Source organism: Meles meles, chromosome 20 (assembly GCF_922984935.1).
Source record: "Meles meles chromosome 20, mMelMel3.1 paternal haplotype, whole genome shotgun sequence".
Taxonomy (NCBI): Eukaryota; Metazoa; Chordata; class Mammalia; order Carnivora; family Mustelidae; genus Meles; species Meles meles.
In genome coordinates, this window is record NC_060085.1 from 45,872,194 (window position 1) to 45,886,620 (window position 14,427).

The 14,427-nt window shown below is 37.9% G+C and overlaps 1 protein-coding gene across 3 annotated transcripts in view; it reads left to right on the forward strand.

Annotated features, from left to right (window-relative positions):
- CNTN4 (contactin 4) overlaps positions 1-14,427 on the forward strand; it is a 961,173-nt gene that overhangs the window by 716,162 nt on the left and 230,584 nt on the right. For all 3 annotated transcript variants that reach the window (XM_045992257.1, XM_045992258.1, XM_045992259.1), the window contains one exon: positions 2,760-2,855. In XM_045992257.1, the coding sequence (XP_045848213.1) occupies positions 2,760-2,855 (96 nt within the window). The remainder of the gene's footprint in view (positions 1-2,759; positions 2,856-14,427) is intronic.

Here is a 14,427-nt window from a genome sequence, read left to right on the forward strand (position 1 = left end):
ATTCTCTCTAGAATTCATTTACTATTTGGGACACTCTCATAAATAAAATGATTGGGTTGTGATTTGCCATTGTATTACAGCATTTTTCAGTGGACAGAACAAACATATACTGAATGCAAAACTTGTAGCATGACAGGCTTTGTGTATGGCCTTGTGTTTTTCAAGTATTATCTTACTTAATTATTGACCATGACTCTTACTTGAAAACAAAACACACTTATTCACATTTATTTATGAAAAAATGAGGACTTGCCCAAGGTCAGCAACATGGCTAATATATGACAGAATTGATTTCAAAGTCAAATCTGTCTAAATATAGTCTTTTCATTCACTATATAAGTAGGGTTTGCCATGTGGAATTTGTTTCAACTAACTACTAAGAAATATGTCTAAATATTTTATCAAATATAAGATTACTATGATTTATTCTGACTGCCCAATCCTTGTAGAACTGCAAGAATTCATAAGCTAAAAAGGAAGAAACAGAAGTCTAGTTTTTTAAACTCAGAAAGGACAGTTAAAAATCATTGCATGTGTTTCTCATTTTCTTTCTCTTTCTTAATGCCCTTCCTCTAGTCATAACAGTGGTGCATTTTGCCTACATAAGACTTGATCTCTATTATCTATTAGCCCTTAATTTTTCATGCAACTCTGAATATTGGATGGGATGTTTGTGCAAAAGCTTAGATGACGTATTCTAAGAACCTATATGCAGAAGTGACAGTTCAGATGATTCACTGTCACTTTTAAGCATAATGGTTTACCATATTAAACCATTTTCCATAATAAAGTTTTTTTAAATCTCTCCCTTAATCTCTTCTGAAGAGCCATTTCCTTGAAAGAAAAGTATCATATCTGTCTCACCTGGTACTCCTTGGATTAAAAGAATTATATTACAGCAGCAATGTAATTCAAGCTATAGTACTTTTTTGTGTTGTGCTGAATATATACATGTCCTCTAAGTGTCCTGTTTCACATCTTAACTCTGACATAGTTTGGCTTCCTGTGATTAGGTGTTACCGGTCAGTCATGTCCACTACACTCTTGGGTCCCTACAGGGTGGAAGCTATAGAGCATATAATGTTTATATCCTGAGCTGACAACCAAATGATGTTTAGTGAAATTTTTATAAGTACTTAATTGATGAAAATAATAATGTATAATCTTAAAATCTGCATAATTCCAGAAGTTGGTAATGAAGATATGTGTGTGTCTAAATTTTTTAATATCCTGACCTCTCCTTAAATTCAAGCCTGACCATAGAAACATCCCATTTTGCAGGAAGGTTGTCAGCTTTCTCCTCCTGGCTTCATCGCTTATTAATGTAGCCTTTAACAAACCTCATGGGGCCTCTCCTTTCTAGCCTGTAAAATGGAGATATTAATGGAAATTAGTTCATACAGTTATTATTAGGATCACTTAAGATAATCATCGTAAAATACTTACCAAGGGATGCCTGGGTGGCTCAGTTGGTTAAGTGTCTGCCTTCAGCTCAGGTCATGACCCCATGTTCCTGGGATGGAACCCCACATCAGGCTCCCTGCTCAGTAGGGAGCCTGCTTCTCCCTCTGCCTCTGCCACTCCCCCTGGTTGTGCGCTCTCTCTCTCTCTCTGTCAAATGAGTAAATAAAATCTTTTTTAAAAGTTCTAAAAAAATACAAAATAAAATAATTATAAAATAAAATAAAATACTTAGCAAAATGGCCACCATGGAGGAAATAGTCAATAAGTGTCCATGTTCTCTAGTGTGCACATTGAGATGGCCTTGCAACCCTGCAGAGTATACTTGGCTTGGAGTAATTCTCAAATCCAATAAGAGGTTATTGAATCAAATGTTTTAGACAACAAAAATGAAATGGCACTTAAAATACTTCTTGTTGAGAAGATTTACATTTGGGAGAATGGAAGAAAAAACAATTTTTTTCAACAGTAATATGTCTGTCACTTTATTAACCATATTTTTTTTTTTACATGAACTCACTTTCATTGGCAACTGCTTATTCACGGGCTCAAACTGCAATCTTTGGATTTGTAATGTCTTACCTTTCTAACCAGACTTGACCTTCTTGACAGAGGGGAACTCCCCCCCCCCCAAACAGAACCTTGGATGGTACCTTATAAATTTTTGAAAATGTACAAGAACTTTGAAACAATTATGTATATGTGTATATGTATGTTTATACAATGTATATAATGTGTATGTGTGCATATACAGAGTCTTATTCTAGGTACTTATAGAGTGATACATATAATTGCATATAATAAACGGTTTGTGAAGTGAACAGAATTGAGCATCAGATAACATGAATTTACATCCTGATAATGATATTTAATTACAAAAAAGATGTTGATGAAGGCACTTAACATCATTAAACCTTGGTTCCTTCACTGTCCAATAGAACTTTCTTCAGTGATGTGAATATTCTATTTGTAATATAGGAACCGCTAGCTACATGTGGCTTTTGAACACAAAATGTAGCTAGTATGGCTGAGGAACTGAAGTGTACATTTTATTTAATTTTATATGTTTTAAATCTAACTAGTCACATGTGGCAAGTAGCTTCATTACAGTATAGATACAGAATCAAGGAAGACGGGACAACATCATGTGGAAAGAGCCTATACTAAATTTCCTTGGTACAAATGACACAAAGCCTATTTTTCAGCAAAAGACCATCCTCTTTTGAAACACTTACACTCTCCCACAGTATCTTAAGCCTTTTTAATTTAAACCCTTGTTCTTTTATTTCCCCTAACAGATCTTGAAAACTTTAAAACAAGAACAAGAAGCACTGTGTCTGTCCGTCAAGGTCAGGGGATGGTACTACTGTGTGGCCCGCCAGCGCATTCAGGAGGTAAACTATAAATTCACTGAAATGTCCACACTTCACTCACTGCTATTTTTCCTGCTGGGTTTCTGCCCCCCTTGGCACTGGCTAAGGGAAAAGTGTCATTTGCGGAGATTCCCAAAGTCCCTCTGTGTCAAGGAAGAATCAATGCCTCCCATAATTAGGATAGGAAAATGTCAGATTCTGCAAATGTTCTACCCAACTGCTATCTACCTGGCACAAGGGGAAAGACGTCTGAGTCCAATGAGATCAGAATCCTGTTTCTTGGTAAGGCAATGTAGGTAAAACTATCAGTACTTTCTCCAACTTGATTGGTTTCAAAGCTGACGTTGCTTGATTTCATCTTGTATTTGGCCTGGGAAAGGAGCAGATCCAATCCAGGATCACTTTGTAAAGAATCATAATTACTGGATCAGTTAGGCATCTGTTTGAATTATTTTTGTTTATTTTTCCAAGTTTTTATTTAAATTCTGATTAATTAACATACAGTATAACATAAGTTTCAGGTGTAAAATTGAGTGATTCGTCACTTACATCAACACCCAGTGTTCATCACAAGTGCCCTCCTTAATATGCAATAAATAAATAAATAAGGAATTCATTTGACTGCAAATAACGGAAAACCCAGCTAACACAGGCTTCAACAGACCCCAGTTTGTGTTGTTTTCACTCACATTTCCAGAGGTATGTAATTTAAAGCTGACATCTAATAGTTTAAAGAAGACATCTTGAAGATGTCTTCCAGGATACAAGCCGTTTCTTGCATACAAGTCCTCAACATGTGGTATGGCTAGGGTACCAAACTGCAGTTCAGATAGGAAGAAATAGGAGGAGTCAAGGACAAAAGTCGAAGTCTCCGTCTCAATTTGCCTTTGTATTATGAAAGATTTGCTTTGCCCAAGGACTTTTACCTACATGTCAGTGATCACCCCTAGTGACAAAAGAGACTGAGAAATCAAGTATTTTATATAGATCAGTTTGATAGCCCTGGAAAAAAAAATCATAATTTTGTAATAAGGGAGACTATAGAGACATGCTGTATAGGCAACTTGCAGTGTCTGCTAAAAAGACTAACAATGACTGAAAGACAAATCTAACTTCCCATAAAGGGTTCAGTAGCGTGGAGGTTTAATAGATAATGACATTTATTGGGATTCCTCTAAAACTTGAGGTAACAAGATTAATAAACTCTACTCTTGCAAATTCTGGCTAAAGTTGAATTTGCTGTCTGCTGTCCTTGCTATTTTAATTTTCGGTTTGGCCTAACACATGATGAAAAGAAAAAAAAAAAAAAAACATTTTAAACTGAGAATGTGAAAACTCCCTTTTATTTTTGTCCTGTGTTCTGAAGTTGTAACTTTTCCTTTCTGATCTAAGGCCCCAGCTAACCTTTACAGCAGGAAATAACAATTAGCAAAATAGCTAAAAGATTTGTGCTTCTGACACAACAAGTATAAAAACAGATGCAAGAGGCAGGTGCCCTTCTGAGTCTAAATTGAAGACATGGAATTATTCAAGGTTCTGGCTTTTGAAGACAGGCAGAGAATTCAGATTAGATTTTGGTAGTTTGTGTTCTGAGAGATGTTTACTCCTTAGGGCTCTCATTTTCCCTTCAAATTAGTATCAGAAGCATTATATTTGGAGTCCAGGACATGAGTTCCGGTCCTGACTCTATTTCAAATTGTTATTTGATATTGAGCAAATATTTTCACTCGTCTACATCTATAAAATGAGGAGATGAAAGGAAAGCTCTCAGATCCCTTTTAGTTGTATCATTACATGGTGGTAACTCAGTAAAGACTAAACATATTTATCCAGTAGGTTTGCATTATTGAAGTTCTGTCGTTTATAAGAAGAAAGTAATTAACTGGACACACATTTCGGTTAAAGTGAAGCTCATTCAGACTAACTTTTCTCTTCCTATTGTGAAATCGAATCACAATAAGAACTGAAGGTTTTGCTAATTTTTTCTGCAGTCTGCCTCACAGCATTAAACCTACATAACATGGCAGCAACTCTAAAAATTAATCTTGTAGGCATATTAAGAAACAAAGTGCCCCACTACTCCCTGGTATAATGGTATCTTTGGGAAAGGCAAAGCACCTGGACTGTTTTTGTGCTGCTACATGGTGAGACACCTGAAGACTTTCCCCTTCCCACAGAGAAATATATTAAACATTTTCATAGACATCCCCTGAAATGTGCTTGTCTCCGTTGGCAGCAGTCAGCAGCTCTGAAATCCAGTTTCTTGAGCTGTGCTGACGTTCCTGACAGCCCTGATGGTGAAAGACAAGGAAATAAATATTCTCATTATGGGCTTTATTAGAAATTGCGTGCCCAGGAACACTGTAGGCAAGGCAGGCAAGGCAAGGAAATGTGCAAGAAAACAGGATCTTGGAGGGTGTAAGAGAGCATCTCAGACAGCCATCAGTTTTGGGCCGCGGAGTCAATGATTATGGGATGAAATCCCCCCGATTACTCAGAACCTTTCGGTGCAAACTGTGCCGCAGTGATTCTCTCACCGCTTCTCCGGGCTTGTGTCACCTGAGAGCCGGCAGAATCACCATGAGCCACTGGACATACTGAGCATTTTAGACCCAGCATATGGTATCCCAGTTCAATTGTAACAGATCGTGCAGAGGGAAGGAAATGAGTCAGCCTTTTATTGTATCAGTGCGGTACTGAGTAATGGTGTGAAATCCATTGTAAAGGATGCGGCATGTCCTCTTTCATAAGCTGTGCAGTGTCAGAACTTCTTAGGGTGACAGAGAAATGAGCAATTAATATATGTTGCAAAGCATTTCAGTCAGCAGGTACACCCAGTACCTTACCAATCACCACGTGTAACATCTTTGTCATCTTTTGGTTAATAGATACGAATTCAATTATGATGTCACTGCATAGATTTTACTATTAAATCTTAACACAAGCACCAAATAATAGAAATCACTGTGATGGGCTCTGGTTGTCCATGGTGTTCCTTCTTGTTAGAAATAGAGTTAAGTGAGATCCAGAATTTTCTCCTTCTTTCCATCAACTCCAAGGTCACTTGGCACCAGGAATTCGTGATGCTTAACCAAGCTCTCATTAAATAGCAATAGAACCAAGGTACTTTGAGATTCTTCCTACCACTGTACTGAAATTGGATTATTCACCAGTGACTTCCTCATGAACTCTTCAAGGAGGGTTTTGTTCTTACCTTTCTTTTATATGTCACCTGGATTCTTGCTACTCAAAGTGTGGTCCATGGACTAGCAGCATCTGTCCCACCTGGCAGCTTGTTAAAAAGACAGTTTTAGGCTCCACCCAGAGCCTACTGAATAAGAACTGACATTTTAATAAGATCTCCAAGTGATTCATATACTCATTACAGTTTGAGAAGCCCCAAGCTACATCTCTGATTTTCACACACACCTCACTTCCAGTGATGGACAGGAAGCTGAGACATAACCAGGGCAACATTTAAAACCATAGGTATCCAACCACTTCCCAGGGATATTCTAATTCCACAAATCTATTGTTTTAGAGACTCTAAGGCAGCACCAGATTTAAGATCCACCCACTTTGATTACCTTCTGCAAACCCAGCCCAGGTTCACACTGCTCAGATAAAAGTCTTTGATTTCCACATCACCCAAGCAGAAAGGTTGAGCACTTTGTGTCAAATTCATATTTAAAAGAATTTAAAATAAAATATAGTCACCTCAGGCTTTACCTTTACTCCCTTTTTGTGGTTGTTGATAAAGGAGATGAAGCCAGAAGACTGGCTTTTTCTCAACTATTTATCTTTAAAAGTAGCATTTTATATCTGGCCTGATTTTACTACAGTGTTATTAGTAAAGTATGGTTTCCTAGAGTATTAAAAAGAAACTACATGATTCTGATTCTAGGATGATCTTCATTGTTACTGGTTTTATAGAAACCAGCTATAATTGTCATCATTAGATGCTTTTACACAGAACACATTCCCATTAAAGTTGGATTCTGTTCACATGGCCCTGAGATGCAGGGACCTTATAACAGAGCATCTGTAGAGTTCTTTATGGTGTTTATAATGTCTTACTTTCCATTATATTATCTCCGATCCTCACAATAATTCTCTAAGAAGGAAGGACATGTATTTTACAGATAAGGAAATCGAAGCAAAGAGATTATGTGGGGTCACACACTAATCAATGGCGGGGTCAAGAGTTATCTTTGCCTAGAACGTTACCTTTTTTTTTTTTTTTCCCAGTCCCAGAGACAACAGTAGAAACAGGTACTGGATTTTCTATGCCAGGGGTTCTTTAGGCCCCATCCTGGATCAATTAAGTGCGCCTTTCTTGAGAGGGGTCCTGTGGTATCATTTTTAAAAACACTGTACATGATTCTAATATGCAGACAGGGTGGAAAGTGTGCATTTCTGCATTATAAAATCAAGTAGATCTTGTCTGAGCAGAACCTCTCTGTTTGCAAACATCTCCAGGGGCCAGGAAACTTGATTTGATCTGACATATCCACGAATATTATAACCCTAAAAGAAGCATGCCTTCCCACAGTGTAGTTATTTCAGCTGGATCATTTTGTATTTACTGTAAGACAGAGGGAAAAGCACGAAACTAGGACACCCACATTCCAGACCCAGATCTCCTATTAACTTACTATGTGGTCTTGGGCCACTTATATAACTTCTCGGAACCCTATTTAGACTCCGTCATTCCACACACACTGTTTCTAACATCCAGATGTCACCTTCAGGATCAGGCTCACTCAGTTTCGTAAAGAGATCAAACCATGCTGACAGGTCTTGGGCCGGGACTGATATTGCTATGCTAAAATGTTTCTCCTCTATGCCCAGAATAATCTTCAAGACATCCGCATTTTGTCAGGCTGACAGCTTTGCCTAACCTGACTTCTGCCTTATTCCTAACTCCTGCCCCATACTGGCTCCCATGCTTATAAGCTCTGTGTATCTTTAGACTTTCAGGTGCATCTTTATTGCTCCAATTCATTTTACTGTAGTATAGACACTAAGTTTAGCTCTTGCCCTCATGTCTCACCCTAAGATGCACCCAAATCCACACCTGGGACCATAACACCTGTGCTATGGATTTTAAGTATTGCTGACAAGGGTGCCTGGGTGGCTCAGTGGGTTAATAAGCCTTTGCCTTTGGCTTAGGTCATGATTTCAGGGTCCTGGGATCCAGCCCCACATCGGGCTCTCTGCTCAGCAGGGAGCCTGCTTGCCCCTCTCTCTCTCTGCCTGCCTCTCTGCCTGCTTGTGACCTCTCTCTCTGTGTCAAATAAATAAATCAATAAATCTTAAAAAAAAAAAGTATTGCTGACATTTAAGAGGTTTACATATTGGGCCCCATCCATTATATCACACTTCCTGAAAAACTGACATCAGAATGGATGGATTCTAGTTTTATCACCATGTGATTTGGACAACTGGTCATTTTCTTCAAAAAGCAGTCCCTCCGCTTCTAGTGTATTCCCTCTACTTTCTCTCATCCACATTTTACCCTGCCACTCTTTCCCTATATCTTTATTTCCAGCATAAGTCTCAAATCCTCTTACAGTACTATGGTACCCAAATGAAATTTCTATTTGTTCTGTAAACCCCTCAAATATGTTGTTACAGTTTTTAAAAAGGTAATAAACATGGCAGCAATCTGCACAGTTAAAGGCTTCCTAAAAATTAGCAATAAACTTAACCAAGGAGGTGAAAGGCCTGTGCTCTAATAATTGTTAAGGCGCCTGGGTGGCTCAGTGGGTTAAAACCTCTGCCTTCGGCTCGGGTCATGATCCCGGGGTTCTGGGATCGAGCCCCGCATCGGGCTCTCTGCTCTGCGGACAGCCTGCTTCCTCCTCTCTCTCTCTGCCTGCCTCTCTGCCTACTTGTGATCTCTGTCTGTCAAATAAATAAATAAAATCTTAAAAAAAAAAGACATTGATGAAAGAAATTGAAGACAACATACAAAAAAATGGCAAGATATTCTCATAGGTTGGAAGAATTAATATTATTAAAATATCCATACTTTACAAAGCAATCCACAGATTTGGTGCATTCCCTATCAAGATACAAGTAGCATTTTTCACAAAGCTAGAACAAGTAATCCTAAAATTTATATGGAACCACAAAAGACCCTGAACAGCCAAAGTAATCTTAAGAAAGAATAACAAAGCTAGAGATATTACAATCCCCAATTATAAGATATATTACAAAGCTGTGGTAATCAAAACAATGTAGTATGATATAAAAATAGAGACATAGATCAGTGGATTAGTCCAGAGACCCCAGAAATAAACCCATGCTTATATGGTCAATTAATCTACATTAAAGGAAGCAAGAATATACAGTAGGGGAAAAGATAGTCTCTTCAATAAGTGTTGGAAAACTGAACAGCTACATGCAAGAGAATGAAATCGGACCACTCTTAAACCACACATAAAAATAAACTCAATGGGTTAAAGACTTAAATTTGAGATGTGAAACCATAAAACTTCTAGAAGAAAGCATAGGTGGTACTCTCTTTGATGTTGGCCTTAGCAACATTTTTCTGAATATGCTCCTCAAGCAAGAGAAACAAAAGCAAAAATAAACTATTGGGACTACATCAAACTAAAAAGGTTTTGCATTGGGGCACCTGGAGGCTCCGTAGGTTAAGTAGGTTAAGCATCTGACTCTTGATTTTGGCTCAGGTCATGATCTCAGGGTTGTGAGATCAAGCCCTGTGTAGGACTGCATGCTGGGTTTGGAACCTGCTTGAGAATCTTTTTCTCTCCCGCTCCTCTTCCCCACTCCCTCTCTTAAAAAGAAAGAAAAGAAAAGAAAAGAAAAAACTATAAACTTCCAACTATAAAAGGAATAAGTTATAAGAATGAAAAGTACAGCATAGGGAATACAGTCAATAATGTAATAACTTTGTGTGGTGACGGTAACTAAGATTATAATGGGGAGCATTGCATAATGTATAGAAATGCCTCATCAGGGTGCCCAGGTGGCTCAGTGGGTTAAGCCTCTGCCTTCGGCTCAGGTCATGATCTCAGAGTCCTGGGATCGAGTCCCACATCGGGCTCTCTGCTCGGCAGAGAGCCTGCTTCCTCCTCTCTCTCTCTCTGCTTGCCTCTCTGCCTACTTGTGATCTCTGTCTGTCAAATAAATAAATAAAATCTTAAAAAAAAAAAAAGAAAAAATAAATGCCAAATCACTGTGTTGTTTACCTGAAACTAATATAACATTGTAGGTCAGCTACACTTCAGTAAAAAATATATGTATATTAGGGGTCAATCAAACTTGAGTAAACTACCTTTTTAAAAATTTTTATGGAAAATGCATTCTGAGTTTTCTGTCTGGCCTAAGAAACTTCATATATTCACTTTAAGTAGACATCTAATTAAAATTCAATGAGAAAAGTGTAACCTTCAGTAATAGGTTAATCAGTACTATAGACTACTATGGATTTTTTTGTTTCAGGGTGTTTTCTGTTTTCTTTTGTGTTTGGCATTAAACATTCTTTTTTTTAAATATATTTTTAAAGATTTTATTTATTTACTTGATAGACAGAGATTACGAGTAGTCAGAAAAGCAGGCAGAGAGAGAGGAGGAAGCAGGCTTCCCGCCGAGCTGAGAGCCTGATGCGGGGCTCGATCCCAGGACCCTGAGACCGTTACCCAAACTGAAGGCAGAGGTTTTAACTCACTAAGCCACCCAGGCACCCCTAAAGATTTATTTTTTTATTTGAGAGAGAGCAAGAGAGGGCAGAGGGAAGAGCCAGCCAGAGGGAGAGGGAGAGAGAGTCTCAAGCAGATTCTGTGCTGAGCACAGAGCCCAGTGTGAGGCTCAATCTCAGGACCCTGAGATCATGACCTGAGCCAAAATTGAGTCGGACGCTGAACTGACTGAGCCACCCAGGTGACATTAAACAGTGTTAAGGCAGTGTTGTTTGTGCTGTTTGATTCTGCCATATTCCTTTGAAATCTGTGAACCTGAAATCCTTCATCTGAAATGTAATAGTCTAATTCCTCCCTTTTTATTTTCCTTCTCATTTTACCAATCAAAGAAGATTTTAGACATTAGTGATTTAGTCAGTATTAGAGTCATGTGAAACAGTCTGGAGTTTTCTTCATTCATTAAGCCTCCCTTTTTTCTCTCATTGAGCAGAAAAAAAGAGCCACACTGATCAGGGACTACTTGTTATAAACTGTCCCACACAAATGGCGTGGTGGAGTATTTCATGTTTGGGAGGATAGTCCACTAGGATTATTTGTCTTTATTATACCAAATACAGGCTCCATTTCTCACAGACATGAGATCGTTTAGTTCAAAGAAAGAATCAGCAGAGGAAGCAAAAGGAGGGAATTAGGCCCTACATGTCTCCAAGAATGACTTGCTTCTTCCCCACTGGATAGGACTATAAGAAGGAGGGTTAGTATTTCTGATGTTAATCATCTCCACAATTTATTAAGCTTATTCTATGATGCTACGACATACTTTTTGCCTTTAATTTTTCTATCAGCTCTTTACAACAAGTTGAATGTTTTATGACCATGTTTTTGTGCCTTGGTGTCAACAACTACATACTTATGAAAAGAAAAAAAGGTGAGTATATTAAGTAGGAAACATTCCTTAGCTGTAGAATAATTCTAAACCTTATGCATCCAAGCCACCAATTTCTTAAATTAAACTAGATAGAGAATTGCTGGTCTGGGTTCTAAGAAGAGTTCCCCAGGAATTATAGCCATATATTTTCTATCTAATTCTCCTTTTAGTTCCGGTTAGAGAGATGTTGAAGCTGGTTTACAGCTATAGCAAACCCATAGCACTTAGAAATAAACTCAACTACTGAATAAATAGCAATTAATTAAATTTCTTTCTTTCAGTAGCCTAAAGAAAATCATTTAGTTAAACCAAAGTTATTCCAAAAATAAATTTCAAGAAATTCTTTTTCTATCTCTTCTTTTCCTTCTTTGCTTCTGTGTAAACATTTCTATATTCATTATTTGGCAGAAACCAAAGCCCTTTAGTTAATTAATGATGGCCCTAATTACCCATGTCTCTCCTGACAGTTATTCTGTATTTAATTTAATGATAGGCACTATAAAAGAGTATTTGTGGATAGATTTAAATTCAAGTTGGAAATGTTTCTCTCTCTCCTTTTTTTTCTCTCTCTCTCTTTTTAACATTAAAAAAAGAAATCAAAGAGCTTATCTCCAGGTTTGATCCTTAGAACGGGAGACCCATTGATCAGTCAAAGTCAGGGCCAAATGCTTTAACACCAAAAGGAAGTTGCGTTTGGGAACTGAGATTTGATCCATAAAGCTGAATGATCTGCAAACTGTGATCATTCCACAAAGCTCAATTTCATGTTGAGCTTTCTCTTTTGGAGTCATCCTGTCTCAGAAAGCAGTGAAGAATGATATTGTGTTGGAACACAGGTGCTAGTTGGGATGTGAAGAGTCTGGAGATGTGAAAAGTACATTACATATCCAGTTGAGTACTACCAGGGATGTACCAGCCAGAACAGAACAAATGATCAACACCAATCTTTCAACAACATGAACCTGGCTGAGCATTTCATAAATAATCCAGTGGACAATCACTGCAGGATGTATGGGAACCATTCTTGTTTTAATGCCCACTGGAAATATGCCCTATGAATCTCATCTTTTCAGCTGAGAAAGAAACAAGCAGCTCTTTGGATACATTTTCAACAAGGAATTGGTGTTTTTTCAGGTCAGTGCATCATGATGTTACATTGAATTAAGCAGGATAATGGCGCAGTTCATAGAATGAGGAAATGCTGCCTGAGTCCTGGAATTTGGAAATACACTCTGGATGGGAGATCAGAAATTGAAGGCTCCAAAATGTTCCATACTGTCAGAGATCTTGATCCTATGAGTATTAAAGAAAAAATGTGAAGTGAGCCATTTTTTTGCTATATGTATTTTGTAACTCATTCAGTTTTCAGACATTTAGGAAGACAATAACTTAAGTAGGCCAAATCTAATACCAGAGAAAACTACACATTTGGACAAGTGAACTTCACATCCAAAAGAATAAATTGTAGGATTTTATATAAAGATAGGCCTATAACTTCTGATGTTGTATCAGAATAGTATCAGAATACTGGTTTAAAAGAAAATGATTTAATTAAGTGGCTGTACATTCATCAAGGATGAACAATATGGATGAAAAACTTTTTTTAAACCAGTCATGCTGATTTGCCCTAACTATATTCACTAATGATTTTGTCATTTGAGACATTTAGAATAAATAAAAAATTCCAAATACAGCAGTAAGAGTTCTACAGGGAGACCAACTCTGTCTACATAATGAACTTCAAAAGATATGTCAGATCTTTAATTCAGAAGCTGATTGGGAGAATGTTCGTGATCTCTTCTGTAGATACTGGCTGCTAACAAAACAACTGATAGCTATTCTGTATCGAGCCAAGAAAGCTCTTCATATCTCCACGTGTAACACACCCAATTTTTTCATGTCAGATAGTTGCAGGTTAACACATTATCATAATCTTACTGTCAAAATTAACCCCTGGAAAGGAGTTGTGTTATAACAACACTCCACAGGAACTCATAAATCCATATGGCGGGCACAGCTGGGGAGATAGTTGCAGTTGATAATGTAACATTTCGGAAATACCCGAAGAATCTCTGCTTTGTGAAGTAATTTGGAATCTGTATGCTTTCTCATTCTCTTAAACAACACATAGACAGGAGAACACCTGGGAAATGCCAAAATAGTTTGGTTGTAGGTGTTTGAGGCCAAGTTCTTATCACTATGCAAACTTTTGCCTTTTGAAAAGATAAAAAGATTTTTTTTTAAAGATTTTAGTTATTTATTTGACAGAGATAGATCACAAGTAGGCAGAGAGGCAGGCAGAGAGAGAAGGAAGCAGGCTCCCTGCGGAGCAGAGAGCCCGATGCGGGGCTCGAATCCAGGACCCTGGGATCATGACCTGAGCCGAAGGCAGAGGCTTTAACCCACTGAGCCACCCAGGCGCCCCAATAAAAAGATTTTGAAAATAAAATGTAACTGACTTAAGTATCATATTTCTTCCATTTGTGGTTCCCACTTACTGTAAAAGAAGGTATGTGTAACACAGCCCTGAAATGAATGCCAGGTATAAGAAAGACATTCCTACACCTTCTTGTCTGTGAGTCTTGCTACCGTTTGAATCTGTTCACTCCTTCTGTAAGCCAACATTCCTTATCAATGTACAGTTCCAGGTTATTTCAGTGGAAATGGTTGTGATAAATGGGATTTATAATTGGGTCCTAATGGAGCATGTAAATTAGGATTTCAAGATTGAAGAGAATAGATTGGTTTTAAAAAGTAAAAATATCTAACTTTGGCAGAACCTCTCAGTTCAACCTCTCAGTTGCCAGGCATTGGCATAGATATGGCAGAGAAAACAGTGAGCAAAAACAGAATAATTCCCTTACCATAAGACTTACAGGGCTGCTGGGAAGGAAAGGGGTAGCCAGTCACACTAGAATGTGTACCTTTGGTTGTGAGCTGGGAGAAGCATAGGGTTCAGTGATCTGAATGTGTAAAATACAGGCATACCTCAGAG